The sequence below is a fragment of the Sus scrofa genome, chromosome 13, assembly GCF_000003025.6.
Source record: "Sus scrofa isolate TJ Tabasco breed Duroc chromosome 13, Sscrofa11.1, whole genome shotgun sequence".
Taxonomy (NCBI): domain Eukaryota; kingdom Metazoa; phylum Chordata; class Mammalia; order Artiodactyla; family Suidae; genus Sus; species Sus scrofa.
In genome coordinates this window covers 128,239,154-128,263,678 of record NC_010455.5, presented here as the reverse complement: position 1 = coordinate 128,263,678, position 24,525 = coordinate 128,239,154, and the positions used below count along the sequence as shown (strand labels likewise).

At 37.6% G+C, this 24,525-nt stretch overlaps 1 protein-coding gene across 1 annotated transcript; it reads left to right on the top strand.

Moving 5' to 3' along the window:
• GMNC (geminin coiled-coil domain containing) lies at positions 12,100-24,172 on the top strand. The gene is made up of 5 exons (XM_005670072.3): positions 12,100-13,058; positions 14,607-14,781; positions 16,999-17,087; positions 18,008-18,124; positions 19,913-24,172. Exons 1-5 carry the CDS (start codon positions 13,056-13,058, stop codon positions 20,531-20,533), a joined length of 1,005 nt encoding a protein of 334 aa, XP_005670129.1. The 5' UTR covers positions 12,100-13,055; the 3' UTR covers positions 20,534-24,172.

The window sequence follows — 24,525 nt, the reverse complement described above, 5'->3', positions numbered from 1 at the left end:
ACTATTCTGAACAAAAAGAAGTATTTTCATGCTGCAGGTTGAAATGTGAAGTATTAGAAACAATTTTAAAAAGAAGCATCTAGCAGCATCTATTAAAATTATCAGATCTTTGATCTAGCAAATTCTTGGAAATTATCCTTAAGAAATAAATTAGCTCTACATCAGGATATACGCATGGAGAAAGTTTACTATGTAATGTTTATGGAAACAAACAATATGACTATAATAATCTAAATTTCCATTGAGAGAAAAAGTATTAACTATATTATGTCACATTATAGAGCCAAGGTATTATTTTATAGTCAATAAAATAAAACCTGTTAAAATTGTTACAGTTTACTTGGTTTCTACATATCAGTGAATGAGAAATCTGTATATCTTTCCATTCTTTTATTAAATGATGTTAAAATGTAAAATAATGTTAAAAATAGTCCTACATGGTACATGTGCATATTATATCCAGATGTTTATGTCCATTTAATTACATGGGTATGGATCAATTACCTAAGCAGCAGATGTTGGTGAAGGACAATGCCCAGGACTGGGAGAGACAAATAATCACTATGGCTGCATAACAACTGCAAACCCTAGTGGCTTAAAGCAGTAATTTTCATCTGGGGTGGTTTTGCCCCCACAAAGGGGCATTTTTTGATCCTTATGACTTGAGAAGGGGTTGCTACTGGCAGGAGCCACTGAATGAGAACAGCTTGTTTGTGCTTTACCCAATGTCAGGCTAGAAAGCCAGGTTAAAATCCTGTGAGGTCTCTGTCATTCACATGACTTGGCTTTGTTACAGACTGTGGGCTGAAACCTAAGACTGTCAACAGGAACACCTATGTCGTGTACCCTCTGTGTGTGGCCTGATCTGTCTCTTAACAGTGTGGCTATGTTCCAAGGAGAGGGAGGGAGGGAGAAAGGAGCCATAACTTTGTGATGTTAATTTGGTTGAGGCAGTCAACACCTCTCCTGTAGTTTTAAGAGGAAGGGAAAAGAGACTCCAGACTCCATCTCTTGATGGGAGTGGCAAAGTTCTTGTGTGTATGTATGTATGTATGCATGTATGTATGTATTCTTAGGGTCACACCCATAGCATATGGAAGTTCCCAGACAAGGACTGGAATTGGAGCTATAGCCGCCAGTGTATTCCATAGCCACAGCCACAGCAACACCAGATCAGAGCTGCATCTAGAACCTATACCACAGCTCATGGCAACACTGGATCCTTAACCCACTGAGTGAGGCCAGGGATCGAACTTGTGTCTTCATGGATATTAGTTGGGTTCGTTACCCCTGAGCCACAACGGGAACTCCAGGAAGGTCAAATTTCTAAAAGCACAAAGCACCTGTGGGAATGGAAATACTGCTCTGTCCATTTTTGAAAGATGTAATTTGCCAAACAGCAAGAAGGGAGGATACACTTAAAAAAAAATTACTTCTGTAAAGTTCTCTATAAGTGTATGTGGACATTTTAGCACTCTGGTGAGGTTGACAATTTTACACATCAGTAATAATTTGCTATTTTCTTCTCTGAATTATGTCCATTGAACATTTTTTCTATTGTTAAGTTTAGTTTCCTTATTTATTTTATATGTTCTTTTTTATTGACTATTCTCCACATATTTTCAGAAAACAATTAAACTTCTTAAAGGAATAGAAAAATACACAAAGTTGGCATAGGAAAAAATAGGAGACAGAAGAAATGCAAGGATATCAAACAAGACCAGAATGAGGCTAAAAACTAGTGCCATAAAAACCTTCACCTTCCTGTAGGTACTATATTTACAAGGACAAAGTAAAGAGGGAAACTTGGATCAGATTCTAAAAATATGTATTTACTTTGACATAAAGAACAGATTTGGTCAGGGGATATTGTATGTGTATGTGTGTGTGTGCTTTTAGGGCCGCATGCATGGCATATGGAGGTTCCTAGGCTAGGAGGTGAATTGGAGCTGTAGCCTTCAGTCTATGCCACAGCCACAGCAACTCGGGATCTGAGCCACATCTGCAACCTATACCACAGTTCACTGCAATGCCGGATCCTTAACTCACTGAGTAAGGCCAGGGATCGAACCTGCAACCTCATGGTTACCAGTCGGGTTCATTTCCAGTTGAACTCCGTGTCAACCTATTTGATACTCTATTGCATATTTGAAAGCTGATAAGAGAAGAGTTTTTAAAAAGGAAAAATATGCATTTATGTTTAGAAAGTCCTCTTGAAGCCAGAGTTCAGATAAATACTAAAAATATGGTAGCTTTTTATGTTACAAATACATTAGTGAATAAAGATGCTTAAACAAATGGCATGATATGGCTAATATAGCTGTAATTTAATTTCAGGGGATTATATAAGTTTTTCTCACAGTATTTAGAATATCCAAAGAAGGCCATTAGAATAACTTTTTAACAATTGTAAATTACTGTAGAATAAGAATACAATAGTCTAGGCCCTCAAATTTAAAATGTGGCTACCTAATAAACATTGCAGAATGATTATAACTGCTAATCATTCATAAAAGAATAACAATGATTAATAGCAAGATTGGCTACGAGTTTGGCGCTTCAGTTTCTGATATCAGCATGGGCACCTCAATAAATCTCCTTAATGTGTCTCAAGATATGAGAGGTCAGATGGGATGATGTCTAAGGCCTCTTTCTATTTTAAAAATTATGAATCCACAGATTTCTTTGAGAATAACACAAGATCATTAAAAATGATAATTTTGTTTTGTTTTAAAATGAAAGCTAGTTCTGCACAAGGGTATAGGGGCCTGAAATGACCAGGGGGTAACTGGTTGGAGGAAGTGCCTCTATTCTGTAGAATCTTGAATTTGGAAGACCATTATTCTATCCAGTAATTGATGCTTTGGAAACCAGTCTCACTTCGCTCATCTAGTGGAAACCCTTCAATAACTTCCCACCGCTCTTAGGATAGTTTGATACCTGTGTGACCTGGTGGTCTTGTCAACCTCTCCAGCCACGTCACTCACCACTCTGTTTCTGAATATGTGATTCAGTGGCTTTCCATGTGCTTTTTCCCTCCCTTTGTATATTTCCCTCTCCTCCACCTGTTTGATTCTTCCTCCTCCAAGTCTTTGCTGAAATGTCATTTCCTCAAGAAAATACATCTTGACGCCTCAGTCTATTACCAGTTTTCTTCCTCCAGTAAATGAGTTAGGAACACTATTTCAACACTCTCATACCCTATAATTCCTCTTTTATTGCATTTATCACTGTTTCAATTTATGTAAATATGTGCACAATATTTCCCTCCTAGAGTAGAAACATCATTGACGCAAAGATTATGTCTCTTTTGTTCAGTGATGTATCCCCATTACACATAAAATACAGCATAAAATGGAAGAGAAGTTCACTTACTTTTTGAATGAATGCCTGCTTGCATTCACTAAATAACCTCTCTGCTTTCTGGTCTTTGATAGAATACTTCAGAGATAAACCACTGCTGCTTAAGGAAAAAAGAAAATTATTTCTTATTTGACAACTCTATTAAAAAATATTTTCCATTATTGAACATAAATCTGCATCCCTGTAATTTCTACCTTGTTTTCTGATTTCACCTCTGACTTTAGGTAGAATAAGTGGTGCTTGAGGGTCATCAAATATGTAGGACTTTCTCTGTTCCATACATACATTTTCAGCTAGAATAGAGTCATATTTCCAATGCAAAATAAATAGTAAAACCTGATACCTTCAAGGAAATGGCTAATTAAGGGAGGGCAAAAGTTAAGAGGTCAACCTTTGTTTCACAAAGAGCAAAAAGTAAAATACTTAACCAGGTTTTTTGTTTGTTTGTTTTGTTTTGTTTTGTTTTGTTTTTTGCCTCAATAAATCCGAGGATTCAGTAAACAAGTTTTCACTTTCTCCTCTTATGCCCATTTTTGACTCATTTGCTCCTTATGGTCTATTTATTTATTTATTAAACTTTACAATTTATGCAAGATATTGTCATCTAATTTAAGTATGTATTTTAAATTGTCTGGACATCCTAGTCTTCTCACAATCTGCAGTTCCCACAGGCATAATCAAAGCATCAATATAGGTGGAAAGCTCAACTTGGTGCCTTTTAATTATCCTTTGAATCCTGATAAGTTATGACTTTGTGCAGCTGACCCATGAAGGTCATGCACTCCAAATCATCACTTTCCCCTAAAATTTAAGCCCTTACAACTTGGGGTGGATTCAGTATATCCTCTTACTTAATGTGCTCCTTCTATTTACCATGACTAGTTCTAAGGACTTGTGACTCTGAGGATGGAGGAAAAGATGCTAAAGGAATGGGAATTAATAATGATCCTACCCCACCACCATTTTCACCCACTGCTGTCTCTTCCAATCCTCCAAATCATCCTTGGTCCCAAAGGAATTTCTGCTAAATCTCAGCAGAGCTTTAAATTTCTATCCCCATGTAAGAAAAGGCAAAGTGTTTTCTGTCCCTTTAAAGATATGCATAGTGGGAATTACCATCATGCTGTCAGTGGAAACGAATCCAACTACTATCCATGAGGATGCAATTTTGATCCCTGGCCTCACTCAGTGGGATGGGGATCTGGCATTGCTGTGAGCTGCAGTGTAGGTCAAAGATGTGGCTTGGATCCCGCATTGCTGTGGCTGTGGCATAAACTGGCAGCTGTAGCTCCAATTCCATCCCTAGCCTGGGAACTTCCATATGCAGCAGGTGCAGCCCTAAAAAGCAAAACAAAAACAAAAACAAAAACAAAAAAGATTAAAAATAAATAAATAAATAAAAAGATATGCATAAAAAATTATTACAAAGACAGATTTCTACTTTCAAACTCCTGTTGAATTGTAAGCTCTTATTACTGGAAGTAATTTTTGTTTGTTTGTTTGCTTGTTTTCTTAGGGCCACACCCATGGTGTATGGAGGTTCCCAGGCTAGGGGTCTAATCTGAGCTACAGCAGCCAGCCTACACCAGAGCCACAGCAACACCAGATCCAAGCCACATCTTTGACCTACACTACAGCTCACCGCAATGCTGTATCCTGAACCCATTGAGCGAGGCCAGGGATCGAACCCACAACCTCATGGTTCCTAGTCGGATTAGTTTCCGATGCACCACGACGCGAACTCCTAGAAGTAATTTTAAGGAACATATCTCTTGGCATTACCAATGTATGAGTATAAAACATCTGAGATTACTGGTAATATGGCCTTTTTGGGAATTTATCTAGTGGCCAAGAGCTCACTACTCACAGAGTAACAAGTTCTATCTTTACATAGTACTGAGTGTTAGAATGTCTTTCTTTTTAAAACTGAAGTCCAGCAACTTGTTTTCTACCTATTGGCACTAGTTCTACTTAATTTCTTCAAAACTTTGTTTAATTTAAAGACTATAATCAAACCTATTTTTATTCTCTTCTGTATATTTAAAAAAGACCCAAACTTTCTTGTATTTTATGATATTTTTATCTTAGTGTCAAATCATCACTAAGTCTTTGTAGTTTTTGGCATTTTGGAGAAATGCAGTACTTAAAGTAGAAATTTTATTATGAAGTATTTTTTCTCCTTTCTGTAGATGTGTACAAGTTTTAAAACATTTTTGAGGTTGTGAGGAGAAAAGAAATACAGCATTTTTCTGCCCTTACTTCATCCTTTACACTGCAAATTTGGATAAAAGTAGAACATGTGAAATAATTATCTTGATCAATGTATACCCAGACATTGTATATCACTACTGTTGCTTTAATTTTAGATATGATATTGCTTTAATTTTAGATATGATATTGCTTTAATTTTAGATATTATTTTATAACCTATCACTAATAATTTCCCTTATTTTTTCAGTTGTAAGAATATACTTGTATGTATCTTAATAAAGTTAACATAATATTGTTTATCCATGTCTTTACATATGTCCAAAAAGATTTTCTATGACTACACAGTCCATGATTTAAATGTAATGCAATTTATTGGCAGAGTCTCTTATTTGCCATTTAGAAAATTTTTATAAATGTTAAACTGATATGATAAAGTCATACATTATTTTTATTCAAATGTATTATTTTCATAAATTCATTAGTTTGTGCTTGCTGACTTAAAGGATATGGACATTTTAAAGTTCTTGAAATATATTCACATATGGTTGGACTTCATATAATTTTTCTCCTGATTACTTATGTTTTATTATAATGCATACAACTCGTGCATGTGTGCGTGTGTGTGTGTGTGCACGTGTGCATAAAAATAAATGACACTCCTCTTTTTCTATCCTAAGCTAAGAAACTAGCAATATACAGGAAAGGCACATACATGGAAATAAAAATTACCTTTATCGGAAGTTCCTGTTGTTACTCAGAGGTAATGAGCCACATGAGTCTCCATGAGGATGCATTTTTTTTTGTGTGTGTGTGTGTCTTTTTGCCATTTCTTGGGCCGCTCCTGCGGCATATGGAGGTTCCCGGGCTAGGGGTCGAATCGGAGCTGTAGCTGCCAGCCTATGCCAGAGCCACAGCAACCCAGGATCCGAGCCACGTCTGCGACCTACACCACAGCTCACGACAACGCCGGAACCTTGACCCACTGAGCAAGGGCAGGGATCGAACCCGCAACCTCATGATTCCTAGTCGGATTTGTTAACCACTGCGCCACGACGGGAACTCCAGGATGCATGTTTTATCCCTGGTTTTGCTCAGTGGGTTAAGGATCCAGAGTTGCTGTGAACTGTGGTGTAAGTCGCAGATGCTACACGTTGCTGTGGCTGTGGCTGTGGCTGTGGCATAAGTAGCTGCAGCTCTGATTTGACCCCCTAGCCCGGGGGTCACCGCACCTGAAGCACTAAAAAGAAAAAAAAAAAAAAAAAATTTCCTTTATCACTTGAAAAAAAAGGTTGATTATCAAACATAATTTATGTTTGTAGTTTGTTTTATTATTATTTTTTCTTTTTTGGCTGCTCTGTGGCATTGTGGCATATGGAGTTCCTAGGCTAGGGATCAGGTCCAAGCCATAGTTGAAACCTACACAGGAGCTGCAGCAACATGGGATCCCTGTGTGCTGTAGCTGCAAAGGCACCATCTTCCCGTTGCACCATTGTGGGAACTCATGCTTGTGGTTTTAATAAGCTTCCTAATATTTTTTTCTGAATGATATAGATTTACTTGCCCCAGCTCAGATGACAATGGCCAGCCACACACAACGCCAAATGGAATAGAGTCTTTCTTGCTTCCAGTCCTCAGGGGAAGCAGAGATAGTATGTGTCATGTAGATGTTGACAGGAACGTGGGTAACTCATTTCCTTTCCTTCTTCCAGTCTCACCAGTCATATGTCTGTTCTTACAGAATGGTTGCCCTTTTATAGAAGTGAGGAGTAGAGAGTAAGTTTTTGTTTCCCAATATCTTTTCACTTCATTCTGTAAGTATTTCAGGGCAATGGGCTTCACCACTTCCTCTGAACATGTATATAAGCAAATATATAAACATGTACATTTATATACATCTAAATAGATGGAAACTAAGGGATACACAAAAATAATTGCTAATCACTTTTTAAAAGATAAAACTTTTGCAATATGCAACTTGATTTCTTAGCAGTTGTGTTCTAGGACAATAAGCCACTTTTTAAAAGAGCTTAGTCAAATTGCTTACCTGTCTTTTGATTCCCTTTCACTTATAAATGAATCTATGGGAATTTATTGTGTTTAATATCATTGGTTATAACTTAGTCCATGAGGCTAATACTGCTGTTTCAGAGGTGGCAGGCAGCAGGAAAGCTTCTTGTTGAATGAAGTAAAAGCAGATTATTTGCACTGTCTTCTTCATGGCCCACTTTTTCTATATTCACAGATGATTTTGGAGTTTTACTTTGTTGCTGGCATGGTAGTTTATTCAAGTGTTATTTAGCATAATTAATTTCCTATCAATTATAATACTCTGTATCTTTCTCAGATTGTTTTGGAATGTATGAATGCTTCCACTAGCTAGAGGTTGGAATTATAATTTCATTTTGTTAAAAAAAATTATGGAACACCAAATTTGACTGAAAACATTCAAATTTGACTATTATACATTTCAAGTGTTTCTTTGATTTGATAATATGTAAGGCAATTTTGCCACAAATTATAAGAATTCAGTTATGTTATGTTTTATATGCATTAAAAGACACGGAATTTTAACTTCACTTTAGCTTAACATTTTATATCTAAGTATATTACCTTGTCTTTTCATGAAAGATGTCACATTAAATTGGATTCTTGAGTTCTAGGACTAGAAGGAATCAAGCCCTGGTTGTCCTGTTTTGATATTACGCTCTGAACTAAACTTTTTGAAGAAGCCAGGCAGTGAAGTCTTTATTTCTACTATCTTCAGGATAAGATTAAACGCCACTGTCTGTGCTAATGCACCCTTCATGTTTTTAACGCCTAGTCAGCAATCCCTCTTGAGATAAAAAATCCTTAAGAGGGATTTCAGGAGCAATGAAGGCACTGAGGCCAAGTTTATGAAAATACTAGTGCTCCTGAAGCAGAAATTCATTTTATTTCAAATTAGAGTTGGACTAGCATATCTCTGAAATATAGTAATCATAAAAGCTCACTATTTTCCTTATTTTCTCTTTGTGGGAATAAAGTAATGAGGAGTTGAGCTGTGTTTGTTTGTGTCCTTTGGGATTCCGCCTCTCTAATCTTTCTGTTAATGCAAAGAACTTGCACTGTTTATGTATTTTTAGAGCAATATTGAGATTATTTATTTCAGTTTTGTCCAGAGGTTATCACAGAGCAGAGCTTCCCAACCAGGGCACCAAAGCACAATGAGTTAAAGTCCTGAGAGATAGTGATGCCCCTTGTCCTCATGGTGTCCTGAGAAGGCCTGGAAGAAATGGGGAATGACCATGCCTATCAGTAACCAGGATAAGCCTCAACTATATTCTAGCTTGCCCACAACTATCATTTTATTAAGTGTCGTATTATGAGAAAAACAAGAAAAAACAAAGTTACAGAGTATGGAAGAGGTTTGCTTCACTTTACATAATAAATACAGATTTGCATCCACTTGCTAAGTATCCTTCTATACGAAGTGAAGAGTTGCTTTTGGAAGGAGTTGTATCATTATAATGCATGATGTTTCTTAATATAACCCAATCCAATCCAACTGAAAAATTAAGCAATCACTTATGAGTCAATAAATAAAGGTCTAAAGCTGGTTATAAAGCTACTGAAATAAACTCTGGCTGAAACAGCCAATAAAATTTTATCATAAATCTCCCCACCCTCTGCCCTCTCAGTTCTATGTAGCCATAATCTGAGTCAGACCCACATCAAACGTTTCACTCTATAATTTATCCAAGGATTTTCTCTTTTCTGGCTAAAACCCTGCTATTAACAGTTGACTTTATTTTTTATATCCTTTGTTCATGTAGAAACAGTTTTTGCTACAGCATAACTTACTGCATATGAGATGGTAACTAGAAGCTATGCTGACATGTAAGCAGTGGGTGGTAGGCAAGACTCTGTTAGTATGAACATGATTTCTTCACATCACTCTGGAGGAGTGATATTCAAAACTAAAACTAAATATGTCATGGTTCTCCAGGTATGCTGAAATAAAATTGGCAAAAATTAAAGCCTCCCACAGTCCATCATCTATTGCCTTGTATTTTCTCTAAGGGTTTTGCTTTTTCTTTACGTACATGTAAAAGCAGGCATAGTATCTTTTTATCCCCTGGAGACTTATCTATAGAAGCTATAGGGAAAGGCTATGCTAGTAAAGAGAATTTTTAATTGTTCTTTTATTATAGATGCTACTGAATTCACTAATGAGGTAATCAAATAAAGTGTCCTCCAGGGGTGAAATAAAAGAACATTCCATATGCCAATCTATTTATTTACTTGGCCCACTTTTGATCACACTCTCCCCTTTTCTGTATGCAGACTTGGTTTGTGTGCAGGTCAAATTACCTCCTATTTTGTTATATCTTTGCCTTGGCAGGAGGTAGTGCCCTGACTCAACAATTGGGCTGTTAATAGCCACTTTCCTTTTAACACCATCCCTTCGGCCACAATACAAAAGGCAGTTCTTAACCGATCTTATTTTCCATAGAGGAAAAAACATCTACATGGATTGCAGTCACTAAGGAAGGTACACCTTCTTCTTTCATACTCATAAATAAAAATGGCCAAAGGACTTCACATTATTGCTTGATTTATTTTTCAAAAATGAATCATCAAACAAATAAACAAAAAATAAGGCTTATCCCTAAGCAGTAAGTCTTAAATGAAAATATGATCTTGAATCAGACCTTAAGAATTGGGAAATTTTTTTACATTTGTTTATCATTTCAGGAAAGTGTTATCTTCTGATTGATGTTAAATTGTCAATAGTTCTTCACTGTTTAAATATTCTTTGCCACCATGTGCACTCCCACTCCTACGAAGCTAAAGTAGTTAATGACTAGCTAAAGTAGTGGTAGTATGAAATATCTGTGTGCTGAAAATCCATCAAAAACTTTAAAAAAATATTTCTAGTCCTCAAAAAAAAAAAAAATCCCTGGAATTTTACAAACACAGTTTGTATTTTCAGTTATTTTTAACAGGCAAGGCGCAGCAGCATATATGTTCAAAGAAAGAGTCATCTACAATAACAATAATGACTTAGGCAGCGAATTGGGAATTTTCGATCATTATTGATCCGCTTTCTAACAAACCTATTGAGTAGACATTTCTTTCTTAGTTTACTGGAGGAGCTAACTGAGGATTTGGAGATGATAATATAGCCTCAGGTGACTCAGTCTCAGAGGGTAGAGCAGGGATTTGAATCCAGGTATATTCGGATCCAGAGCCTATGCCCTTTACTGTCATACCTTGCTTGCTCAATTGCCCATTTTGTGTCATTTTTAGAGTCAAGAAATCATACCTTTCAGAGGCTTACATGCCCCATTCATGACAATTAAAAAAACAACAACTCCCTCCTCCTTTTTCTTGCCACTAGAGCTCAATGTAAAACTAGTAAGAATTTTCCTTGCCCGGAACAAGATCATTGATTCTTACCACCTAAAAATGTTTTAATACGTTTCACCCATCACCTTTGGGTCACATTGCCAGGGCAACCTTGCTGCTTGTGCAAAGAGAGCAGAGAGGGGACCAATTTCTCACATCACTGACTGAAATGAGTCTTGTTAAATGACCTAGTAGGTATAGTCCAGTGAGGGATCCCCAAACCTGGCAGTATTCACTTAAAAACCTTTGTGAATAAACAGCATTAGAAAGGATGCTTACTGAGTCTGGCAACTTGTTCTTCTTCCTCCTCCATTTCTTTCTTAATTTTGGACCCATAGCTTAATAAGTACCTGCTGTGTGTTAGTCACCGCTAAGTGCTGTAGATGACAAATAAAATACAAGGCAGAATGAACAAAGGTCAAAAAGGAATATGCGAACAAGAATCAATTTTCTCAATTCCTTCACTATGTATTAGTTTGTTAGGGTTTTCATAACAGAAACCACAGACTACATGGCTTATACAACAGAAATTTATGTTCTCTCAATACTAAGGGCTGGAAGTCCAAGGTCAGGGTGTCATCAGGATTATTGGTTTCTCCTGAGACCTCTCTCCTTGACATGCAGTTGGCTGCCTTCTCTCCGTGTCCTCATGTGGCCATTTCTCTGTAATGTCATCCCACCTGGTGTCTCTTCCTCTTCTTATAAGAACACTAGTCTTACTGGATTAGAGCACCACTCTTATGATCGATCTCTTAACCTTCAGGACCTCTTCAGAGGCCCTATTTTCAAGAACAGAGGGCCTATTTTCTTTGAAAGTTAGAGAGTCAACATACATAAAATTTGAAGGGGAACAATCCATAAAAATGCCCATTACATAAATGGTTATAATGTGTCCTGGAAAGAAGTCAGAGAGTCAAAACGATAATTATGGTAGCTAGCATGGATGCTGGAGCCAGAGGTTCAAATCCAGTGTCTGCCACTCCTAGTTGTATGAACATTGATCAAGTTTCTTAACCACAGTGCTTCATTCACCACCCTTGAAACAGAGAAAATAAGAGTACTGACCTCCTGGGTTATTGTCAGATGAAATAAGACGGCTATTAGCGGTAGATGAATAGTTTTAAAGATGTTATTACTCCCTTTTCTCCTCTGGATATAACATCATAAGAACCCTGAGAATAAAATGCAAGAGGAAAAATGGCAGAAATAAAACACTTTAATTGAGAAGTATTACCACACTAAATTTTCTTCAGACACTTGAGATTCTTACATGTGTAGCTTAATTCATTCTTTATTGAACATCTATTACACTTTAGAAATTGTTCCAGGCACTGTGAGACAGCAGTGAACAAAATGGACAGACACCGCTATGCTTCTGAAGCTCATATTCCAGAATGGATATAGATCACCTCCACATTTCACACCCGCTTCAGAAGCTGGGGGAAAATGAGACACATTAAATAGAAGGAAAAAGGCAATCAGTCAGCAAGTTGATGTTTATCAAGTGGCCAACGAATACAGACGGGCAGTATTAAGTCTGGGGTTGGAAGGGCTCCCCAAGTGCTGCTCTGATCCCTGAGATGCTGGTTTGGGCTTTTCCCGATCCAGGCTGAGCTGTGCGCCCCGCACTGCTCGACAGCTGCGTGAGTCGTTCCGGCAGGAGCGGTTTGTCCCGTCTGGCCGGGAGGCGCGATCACTGCGGGTCCAGATGCCCAGGCTCTGAGGACACTGGGCGAACGGGCGCCCGCGCTGGGGTTTAAAGCAGCGCTGCGCACCGGGCGGCGGAGCGCCGAGGGCCAATCCCAAACCCACTTCCTCAAGACCCGCTGGTCCCAGGTCTCGGCGACGGTCGCCGTGAGCACCGGTGACTTTGGCTTTGGCTGCAAGTCTCCTGACTCACGTCACCAGCTTGACAGCCTCGCACCAAATCAGAGGACGGCGCTCGCCGGGAGCCCCAGGCGTCACCGGGAGCTCCCGCAGATTAGAACTCGCCTCTCCTAGCCCCTCCCCTCAGTCCCATTTAAAACTCCCATCGGCTTTCCTGAAAAATTAAGAGTGGGCTCAGTTTCTGCAGCGCCTTCTTCCACTGCAAGATGGTAAGTGAGGAGCTGGCGTTAGCTAGTCCGCTGGCAAAACCAAGGGGCTTTGAGAGCTAGTACGCTTTGCCTTTAGAATTTTTTCCACCTTGGAAACAAGATTTCTCTGCCACCTGCCAGTTAAAACAGGTCTTCTTTGCTGTCACAACTCCGTTTTGATCTACCCTGTCTTCTGACTTTCTCTTTCTGTATGGCATTCTCAGTCTCTCTCTAGTCCTTTTGCCTTCTCTGTTATTTCTATTCTCTGTACTTTCCCCCAACTTTCCCTTTACACTTGCACTCTCTTTTCATTCCACCTCTTCTTTTAGATTATGTGCATATTTGCAAACACTTGAACTTGAGGCTAGGGATATTTGGGTTTGTTTTCTTCTCAGGTGTCAATTGCATAACAGCTCAGCTCTGATTCCAATAATAACCTCAGGGAAAGAGCCTGCAAACATGCTTTTAGAATCAAAGAAAATAGAACTTAATAAACTTTTGGCTGAATTTCTTTGGTCTGCACTGCCCACGCTGGACTTGCTTCAAGACTGGACTTTTTCAAAACTTAACTTACAGGGAACATTAACAGAGTGTGACTTAATTGACTTAACTTTTTTTCCCCTCCTCTATCTTCTTATTTATTTTCTCTCTGTTTATGTTATGCCCAAGAAAGTTCTCACGTCAACAAAAGACTTGTTGTGGTCAAAAAGAGTTTGTCCAAAGCTGGGCTCTGTTGAAATGAATGGTTTTTACCTGATTAAACATTGACAAATAATTAGGAATGAGCCGTTGTACAAATTAACCCAGGGAGGCTGCATACCTGCCCCTGACTGGACATTTTGGAAGGACTGTGTGTTTGAGGAGTCAGGGGCAGGAGGGTGTTCACTGGCTCAGAGCACAGTAGAGAATACATGCCAGGCAGTTAGTTGTGGCAAGATAACCTTGGAGGATCATTAAAACCTGGAGACACCAAGATAGAGCTGCTATCTAACCTATTTCAATAGGATCCAGTAGCATTTCAAGCCAGAGGGAGAGGAGAAGGAGGACAGGAGGAACAAAACAAGTTTATAATTTGGAAACTAAGAAACTGAAATAAGGACGCTAGATTCTAGGACATGTTTTGTACATTTCATCCTTAGCATTCTGAGTTCTTTGCAATTCAAAGTTTTTGGAAATACAAATAAGATATTTGCCAGAAAGAGCCAAAAAGTTCTTACATGTTTCATTCATTAAGTCAAATTCCTTCTTTCTTAGCTCTTGAGTAGCCTGTTAGATGACTCAGACATGGCAACAGAGAATACTACGGAATAGTTTTGGTCCATCTAATACTAGCCTGTTCTTTGCTGAGAGGACCTAAGGAAAGTACTGGGCAAACCAAGGGGCTGATTGCTTTCAGTAGTTACATTTAGACCACTCAGAATTAATCTGGGATCTATACTTAACATCTTTACTGTCTTTCATTCACTGCATATGTTTTTTGCTTCTTTCTCTCACTCTTTGCCCCCTTCCATATCCCCATTACCCCATCTCTTGTGACCCCCTCCCCAACCCACACACTGAATTTCACAGAACACCATTCTGCCTTGCCAAGACCAGTACTTTGTAGGAGGCCAGAGCTATAATTGCCCGTATTCCACTACAACGTCAGAATCTAGTGTTGACGTTTCCACGGAGACTTGGGTCTCTTTCTGGGCTGCTGGTCTCCTGGACAACAGAGAGACCCAACAAGCACCACAGGCACAGGGTAAGTTTTGCTCTTCTGCCTTCCTGGTAGATCTGAAGCTCTTTTCCAGTACTCATAGTTGCAAGGCATTATGGGCTGGAACACTGTAGAGGAAGAGATGATATGTAAAGTTTAAGACAGCCTGAAGACTCCCATGTATTTGCAACCTAAATAATTTCCGTTTTTGTACTTGCCAAATGGTGAAAATGGGATTCTGCCTCTTGGACACTGGGAAGTATGTATTGCTCCCTATACTTTACAGTTCTGAGTAATTTCCAAGTCACTGAGAAAATATGGGTCTGAGTTAACATTGTGTGAACAGTACTAGTGGGATGCTTTTTCAATTAATTTACAAGATGGAGCAATTTGTTTTTTTTTTTTTTTGGAATTCAGGATAGTTTCTCTGGGTATGAGAGATAAGCAAGGAGAAATAATAACTTGATCGCTTATTTCATAAAGGAAATTCTATGATACTGTTTTATAAGCAAAAAAAAAAAAAAAGCGATTCCTTTGTGCTTAAAGAAGACTTCAACTTTGATAGGAAGTAATACATTAATTTTGCCCTGGGGCTTAGTAACCAGTGTTTATATATGTTAAAGGAATTTCTATAGTAACACTCAAGTTTCTGGAAAAACTCTAAAACACTTTAGAATTCAATATCTGCACTGTTGGTTATGCCACATAATTTTATTACATTTGAAAGACACAAACAAAAAGCTCCTAAATATTGCAACACACTTATATGTCAGGAAGGAAGTTATTCAACTTTTTAGTTTTCTACCACAAGAAACAGAAAACCGAATGCCCAAGAATATGAAACCAAAGCATGTATACAATTTTATTCCCATCTCCTTGCCCATCATTCCACTTTAGTAAAAAATATTTCAGTAATATTTTAGTTTAAGTAGAGGAGAGCGAGTCAAAACTGTATCAGGTGAGGAAAAGAAAATAAAAGTAAACCAACTTAGCATGCCCAAGCAGTTTTTATTGGTAGGCATAGTTTGCTTTCCAATATGAAAAAACAAACAAAAACTCTTTGAAAAAACTTCATATACATACGGATGATGACATTTGAAATACATGACTTTGAGGATAGTTTTGAGATTTTTGTCTAGTTCTTCAGAGAAAGGAGTTCAATTATTTTAGTCAAAAGATCCATTCCATGGAATTCTGAATAAGTACTCTCTATCAGACTTAACTTATAGTCAGGCTGATAGAGATTTTCATCTGGGGAAAATGGTAGCATCAAAAATAGGACTGGGAGTTCCCATCATGACTCAATGTTTAACAAACCTGACTAGTATCCATGGGTACATGGGTTCGATCCCTAGCCTCGCTCAGTGAGTTAAGGATCCAGTGTTGTCATGAGCTGTGGTGGCAGATGCAGCTTGGATCTGGTCTTGCTATGACTGTGGTGTAGGCTTGCAGCTATAGCTCCAATTCGACCCCTAGCCTGGGAACCTTCATATGCCATGGGTGTGGCCACACACACACACACACACGGATTTAATTCAAGAGCCAAACACTATATTATCAAGCACTACTGCTTAGAAAATAAGATAAATACTTGAAATTCTTAATGGAATTGCAGTGTATGCCTAGTTGGAGGTGGGGCCAATAAACATGTGCATGAATTAATCATGCAGATGAGACAGTTGTTATACATTTAGCCAGCAGAAATATATATGTTAGGAAGATACATGACTTCTTTACTCCTAAAATTTCACTTCCGTCACCACTTTGGCATATAGTTTATAAATAATGGTCTTTCATGGTGTGCTTGTCCCTTCTGAAAGCTTCGAATATCTTATTTTCCCTTAGGAAATGGTTTATTTTATCTTTTTGTCTTTTTTTGTTGTTGTTATTGTTGTTGCTATTTCTTGGGCCACTCCCGCGGCATATGGAGGTTCCCAGGCTAGGGGTCGAATCGGAGCTGTAGCCACCGGCCTACGCCAGAGCCACAGCAACGCGGGATCCGAGCCGCGTCTGCGACCTACACCACAGCTCACAGCAACGCCGGATCGTTAACCCACTGAGCAAGGGCAGGGACCGAACCCGCAACCTCATGGTTCCTAGTCGGATTTGTTAACCACTGCGCCACGACGGGAACTCCGGAAATGGCTTATTTTAGAAAGGTAACCGAACCTATTACCTTTCTGAAATCCTTCGGTAAGTTCTTTCTTACACAAAAACTGCATGTTATGTGTTCTCAGTTATCCATTTGGTGTTTTCACATAGAATCATCCAGTGACTCAAATTTCCCTATTCCTAATTCGTGTTCCTGGGAAGAGGCTCAGCTTTCCTCTCAGCTCTACAGAAACAAGCAGGTATGTGCAGGCAATCTGACCATTGAGACTAGCCATGTTCCATGCAGTTCATTCTCAAGGCCATGTCTTAATGTCAGACAGCTTCTTCTCCCTTGTTCAACTCATTGACTTTCACATTAGAACCAAGGTGCATATTTGTCCACAGAGAAATCAAAGTGAAGCAAACAGTGTGACAGAAAATAACAGCAACAAAACCAACAACAACCAAAACCCTTGAGGAAGACCTGCAGTCAAGCCCTGACTTATACATTTTAGCTGCATGACCTTTCCAATCTTTCTTTTCTTTATCTGTAAGACAGAGGTATTTGTGCTGTCTACGTAGCTCAGAGGGCTGTTGGAAAGATCAAAATGATGTAATGAGTGTGGGCGCATTGTAAACCATAAACAGCTCATCACTGGGAGAAGTGATGATGGTTATAAAAGTTCTTGCGAAGATTGCTTCATTTTGCATATTTTGTTTGCTGGTATTTCTGAGGGAGAAATTTAATCTAGTGGACATACAAATAGATTGATCTGAGGCTGAAGGAAGCCAACCTACCTCTTTTCTTCTTCTTCTTTTTTTTAACATGCAAGGAAGCAATGAAACCTTTCTAAACATCGTTTTCTATATTTAAACAGTTGCATACAGCTCATTTTCCTACATACCTTCCCGATTCCCTTGTGGTTACAATTTTAAAAGTCATATAATCTCTTCAAACACTTTACAATGAATACAAATTCAGAGCATGAAACTGAACAATCAGGTGGCAGGTGGGTGTAGATTGAATTTAGGCCTCTGAGGACAAGGACACCCTGAGATTGAGTTCATAAAACAAACAGAATAATAATCCAGTTTAAACAGGTTAAGGATCAGTGGCATTGTAATAAGGTTACAAAGTCAATACAGTGGAGCAGCCTTTACCATTGTCTGCTTTTTACAGCTCCAAGATACTCTGGTGCAGAAGGAAGAAGAACTTGCTAGGTTACATGAAGAAAATAATCATCTCAGACAATACCTGAATTCTGCTTTAGTAAAATGTCTTGAGGAAAAGGCCAAGGTATGTGACTATCACCTTTATAATGACCAAGCAGTGATCTGAGAAAGAACACCATTTGGGTAAAACTCCTGGATTAAATGTAAGGAGTGTATTAAACAATGTGTCTTGAAATGCATTAATAGGATGGGTGAATTTTTCTAAAGGAAATTCAGCACTTTCACGAACATTTTAATGTGTCATTTCTTTGAAGTATCTAGATTGTAGATTTTAACCATATATTATAAAAGGAGGTGCTTAAGAATCAAAAACCAGTCAAGGGCATTGCTGAGACAACAGAGGTTAATCAAATGGGTTGCATGGAATATTGGAGTGCAAATTAGATCTGAGAGACACTAATTTCTTTTAATTATCTGTTTGACGTTAGGTAAGTCACTCTCTCACTGGAGGCCTCAGTTACTTCCTTTGTAAATGGATAGGTTAAAAGACCTTTTAAAAATCTTTCCAGCTCTAAAATGTTATAAATATGGCTGGATCCCAGATCTCTTGACTGGCAATTAGACAAAGCCAGCTACATTGTCTTTTAATGAACTTTTTTTCTCTTACCTTTTGAAAATGAACCGTTTCAGGAGGTCCTCATTGTGGCAAAGCAGGTTAAGGACCCCACAAAGCATCCATGAGGATGCAAGTTTAATACCTGGCCTCACTCAGTGGGTTAAGGATCTGGCATTACCATGAGCTGTGGCATAGGTCACAGATGCAGCTTGAATCTGGTGTTGCTGCGGCTGTGGCGTAGGCCTGCAGCTCCAACTCAGCCCCTAGCCCAGGACCTTCCATATGCTGCAGGTGTGGCTCTAAAAAGAAGAAAAAAACAAGAAGAAGAAGAAGAAAAGAACTGTCTATAACTCAAGGATAATTTTCCCATAGTCTCCTTTTTTGTTCTTCCTTTCTTTGGGTTTTGTATTTTTTGTTATCTATTTGCCATTCTGTTATAACCTCATTGTTTCTATCATCAGTCTTCACTTCTGGACAAGCTACATCATTTATCTACATCAGTCATCAATCGTGCTTCTTATGACTCTTACCAGATATAACAGTTCAGAGAAGAAAAAATTACTATATATTTTTTTTTAGAATTCAGTTATCTTTGCTAAAAAATGAGAGCATAGCTCGCAGTTATTAGTCACAATTCTGTAAAAAAAGGCAATTATTATATTAGCAAGTGGTATTAATTAGGCAATTTTTTTCTCTCTTGTTTCTCAAGTTTCCAAGATTTAGGATAATATGATATATATCACATGAGAGTGCTATGAAAGTTAATAAAATTAGAGGAAGTAGTATTAGGTTAATAAAATTAGAGGAAATGGTATTACATAGCATTTCAGTCAGTGACTGTCTAGACTCTGTTAGCTTAGCTTTACATCTAGGCTGTGTGATCCTTAGCAAGTTGGAAATACACCTGTGCCTCAGTTTCCTTATTAAGGGAGATTTTAATAGTATCTCTATAAAATATGATCACGAATGTAAACCAGTCCTTAATACATGATAGTTGCTATTATTGCCATCATCATTGTCATCATTACTTACCTGAATTGAAATTTTAAAGACGTAATTATTCCTTTTAACTTTTAAATGACTAGTAAAATAATATGAATTTGAATTTCTGGGTGTATCATAGATTTTCATTTAGAAACAGAAGTTAATCCAATCAGTTTTGCTTTTGTGTGTGATCACAGAAATGTAATCGAGATTTCTAAGGAATTAATGTTACTAGTAAATACTCGAGAATAAGTAAGGAAAATGACATTGGTTGATTATCTGATTGTGGATTTTCAAATATTACTTCCCCAGAAATTGTTGTCATCAGATGAATTCTCCAAAGCTTGCGGGAAATTCAGAAAGGGGAAAAGGAAACCCAAAGAGCAAAGATATTTTCCTCCTGAGATTCCCCATCACAAAAATGCCAAGCGAAACCTTTCGAGGGAATTTGCTAACTGTGAAGACCAACCTGGGCCCCCAGTGGATCCCTGGGTTCTTCGAACACTGGGATTAAAAGATCTCAATACCATTGATGACACCTCATCAGCTAACTACAGTGCCCTCTCGTCTCATCCCAGACGGACCACCAGCTCATTTCCCCAGTTTCTAGACCATGCAATTGATTATCCCAGAGCCCCTGGGGAAGATCTGCCACTTGACTGTGGAGGTGATGGAACTGCCTCCTCACACAGCACTGCCAGCCACAGGGAAAATTTCCACTTCCTTTCTCAACCTTCAACCCCCCCAGGAGGGCTACAAACTCTTCCTTTCTATGCTTCTGATGTTTCCCCCAATAAGACAGAGATGGCCTTTTCCACATCCCTGAGCCCTCACTGTAATGTGAAAACTCACTCCTTCCACCAGGGACAAGCCTTTGTTCGTCGTGACGAAGAGGGAGGCTGGAAGTTTACCTGGGTCCCTAAGCAGTCTTAGTGGCCTTCTCTTCTACCACAAAAGGTTGCCATGAACTCTGTTTACAAGAACCTCTTGCACTTGAACCTGAATATGTGGAAAATGCAAGCAATTGCCCAGATTGTCTCCTGCCGCTTTAAATGTCACTCTCACTTACCCACTTAAATCTGCAGGGAATGGCTTCCACGAATCCATAATGAAACATGCCTGCTCTTCTTTCCCCTAAATTTGACTTGTTTATACACCCACACCTGCTGTTAACTTCGTCCCTTGGCCCTATACTTGAAAAGGTATTTTCCAATTGCCTGAATATTCCTTAGAGACCTACATATGCTCTTGCAATTATAATGAGTCTAACAGCTTTTCTTCTTTCATCAAGCAGTTTAAATGTTCACAGCCTTCTCCCTTTCACTTTTATTCCTCTCCTATTCCTCTTCATTTCTAAAAACTGCCTTTGAAATGAGCATTATAATTGCTCCAAGTACCTGTTAGTAAGTGTTCAAATAACTGGGGGTGGGGTAGAAGCAAATGTCTTTGTCCTTTGCTGTTCCAGAAGACGTAAAGTAGGTGTGAGGAATGCTATTTGTTGGGCACTTCATTGGGTGTCCCATGGTGGAGTTGACCAAAAAAAAAAAATCTCTTCAACAGCTATAACTATACTCAACAGCTATAACTATACTCATAATTACTGATACATTAAAAGGTAAAATGAATTTAAATTACTTCAAAATTCCCACATGGTATACAGCTTCTATAGGCATGTGACACTGTGTTTGCAACAAACATGACAAAAGAAGAACATTTTTGAGGGACTATTGGAAGCAGAATAAATCACTATCTTTAACTACGTAGATGCTGATAAATTTCTATCCCTGATGGTATAGTATAGTTTAGCTCTGATGCTATCTTGCTCATTCATTCAGTCATTCATATATTCATTCTTTCATGCATCAACACACCAAAAATATTTGAAGAACACCAACAATGTACCAGGCATTGTGCTATGAGGTGTTAATAAAATGGGAACAAACTTAGATACTATGGGAACCCTTAAGAGATTTAGACTCATTCATCTGCTGACAGAAGTCAGACTAGATAATCACTAACATTCTATAAATGAACCTTGGTGCCATCAGATTAACTCCAGTTCTGCCATCCCAGGGCACCATTCTCTACTTTGATTGTCATTGCAGATATGTTGGTTGAACTTTTTTATAGTCAATTTAAACAAAATGTAAGCCATTTGTAATTAATACTAGAAATCATTGCTCTGATCACTGTATTCTTTTTCTGGTATGAACCCATTTTCCAGGTTAATTCAGTCTATGTGAAAACATGCATCTAAAAGAAAAAGAGACATTATTTTTTAAACATTTGTGCATAGATTTAATGGAAATATTGACATCAAAGAGTTCCCTTTCTAAATTAAAAAAAAATGTTTTCTTCCTGCTATGCTAGTTCTCCTTTTTTTTCCAATTCCCCAATCTCCCTTTCCTTCTATAATTTATTGAAGATGTGTAGCTTTGATTTTGGGGGGACCAAATTTTAGTTGATGATAAAACCCACCATGTTGAACCCCTTTCCCATTTTTCTTTTTTCCACCTTTCAGTAAGATATCTTATATAATCAGTGCCTGAGAGGTTGAGTATTCTGTATGGAATTCTTTGTGACTAAGACATGTCTTTTGTTGCTATATGGTTTTTGCTTTATTTTGATGATATGGACAAATAATATATCTTATAAAGTTTTGTTGTTGTTACCACCCAGTTTTCTTCATAATCCATGAAGGTGAATCAAATATATTAATTATTTTCATTACTTAGGAAGAGATAGAACTCACTCTATTTTCTAAAAATGAAATCCAAAAATTAAAATTGCCTTTTACATTCTACTATCTGTTCCCCTGGTATGGGTAAAATTGATCTCTTTTCAATAACAAATTTAAGAATTAGAATTGACTATACTTTAGTCACTTGATTTAATAGAAATCAAGAAAACAAAATAAATATTTTGAAAGTCTAAATGATCAAGCTGTAAAACAAAATTGATTGGTCAATAAATAATCATTTTGCATTTTTTTTTAAAGTGCTTTTTCATGTGTTAAGCACTAGGAGGAAGCATCCAGGCTTAGCACATTTGGTACATAAAGCAAAACCACATAATATGTAATAGATTTTCAGTAAAACTTGGTCCTAGCCTTGTTAAAAGAAATTATAGCATATTTGTGGTAAATGAGAACTTGCTCTGGTTTTTATGGGAGAAAATGAACACATATTTTCACAATCCTATCTGTAGGCCTTTGATACTCTCTTGAATTATGTACAGAAAATTATTTTGCTGATGTTTGGAAAATTAGAAATTTCCCTTACCTGAGTATATGTTCTAACATTTATGGTTTTACCATATCCATCCAATAAACCAGAGTTAATATTTTACTAATATAAAGTGAGAAATAAAAAACAAATAGCACTTTTGTGATTATGATGAATATTTTTATACTGTACATTAACAGTTTCTAATAATGGATTTTCTTCCCCTAGGTTTTGACCATAATCTTTTGATTTGCACCACTTTTGTATAATACATGTGGCCAGGCTAATATTTTCAGCATTTAGGTTTCATTGGTTATTCCCATTATCCAGGATACACTAATGAGGGTTTCAGATGTTAAGGGACTTAAAGGGTGAAATGCTTTGTGTGTACAGCACTCTCTGCCCTAACCTCCCATAAAAGTTAGAATCCACTATCAATTTTTAAAATTTGATAACATGTCCAATGTCCTCTGATCATCTAAAAATAAGTCATACTTGTATCTCACTAGTGTCTGGAAAATAAAGGCAATTGGAAAACCTCACTTATGCAGGTGACATTTAATGAATGGGATTGTTTATTGCTGCAGTGATGCTAAACTATAATCTTGAAGAAAAGAAATAATGTGAATCATGGAAAGAATTATTCTGTTTGATCTATTTCAAGAAAACAAAATTTTTAAGAAGTGTGACAAATCAATTCAACTGACCTACAAAAGTATAGAGTTAATGTATCTGTGATAATTTTTCGATAAATTTACTTCTTGCCTGTAAAGTCAATATACACAATTTACATTTGTTTTAGTTTACCAAAAGATTCACATAAGGTAAATATTAAATGCACCATAAACATTTTTAATACCAAATAAAATTGGTTTACAAGCTTCAAATATATGGTATATTTCTTAACATATTCGTCATTTTTTTTTTTTGTCTTATTTAGGGCTGCACCCATGGCATATGGAGGCTTCCAGGCTAGGGGTCGAACTGGAGCTGTAGCTGCCGCCCTATACCACAGCCACAGCACCGTGAGATCCGAGCTGTGTCTGCGACCTACACCACAGGTATTGAACCTGAATCCTCACAGATGCTAGTCAAGATTCATTTCTGCTGAGCCACGACGGGAACTCCCTGTCATATTTTTATCTACATTCTTTGTTACATGACATCCATTGGATGTAACAAGACATCCAATTTTCGTTCTTACACTGGATATTCTATAAATGTAAAATATAATTTAACACTTAATATTTTAAATGATTATGATCTGTTTATGATTTGAAATATTTCTAATTATATGTAAGAGTCAATTTTGTAATGAATTTATATCTAATAAATACTTGACAAAAACTATCTTACTTTTTTTTTGGCTTTTTTTAAAAGAAACTTTTCCAGCCAATGGAGCAATAGACTAAGAACAAATATTCTATACTCATTTCTGACATAGTTTTTATGTCATCGAAAAATATATATATTTTAGCTTCCAAATAGTGGTATGATTAATAATTGAGGCACTTATACAAACAGGTATAGTTTGTGTCAGGCTCTGTAAAGATAAAAAGATGAAATACATGCTCAAACCAACATGGCTATGCATGAAAGAAAATAACTTATACATCTAGGTGCTCAGGCAATACTGTCAGGAATCTGGTTTGGGATCTCAAGGACAACTGATTACTAGGAATGACTTCTGGGGTGGTATTA

What these genes read in the sequence shown, in the direction of transcription:
- GMNC (XM_005670072.3), top strand. An exon ending in AGCTCTACAGAAACAAGCAG is followed by an intron (nt 17,088 to 18,007) that starts GTATGTGCAGGC and finishes TGCTTTTTACAG; the next exon opens with CTCCAAGATACTCTGGTGCA. An exon ending in GTCTTGAGGAAAAGGCCAAG is followed by an intron (nt 18,125 to 19,912) that starts GTATGTGACTAT and finishes TTACTTCCCCAG; the next exon opens with AAATTGTTGTCATCAGATGA.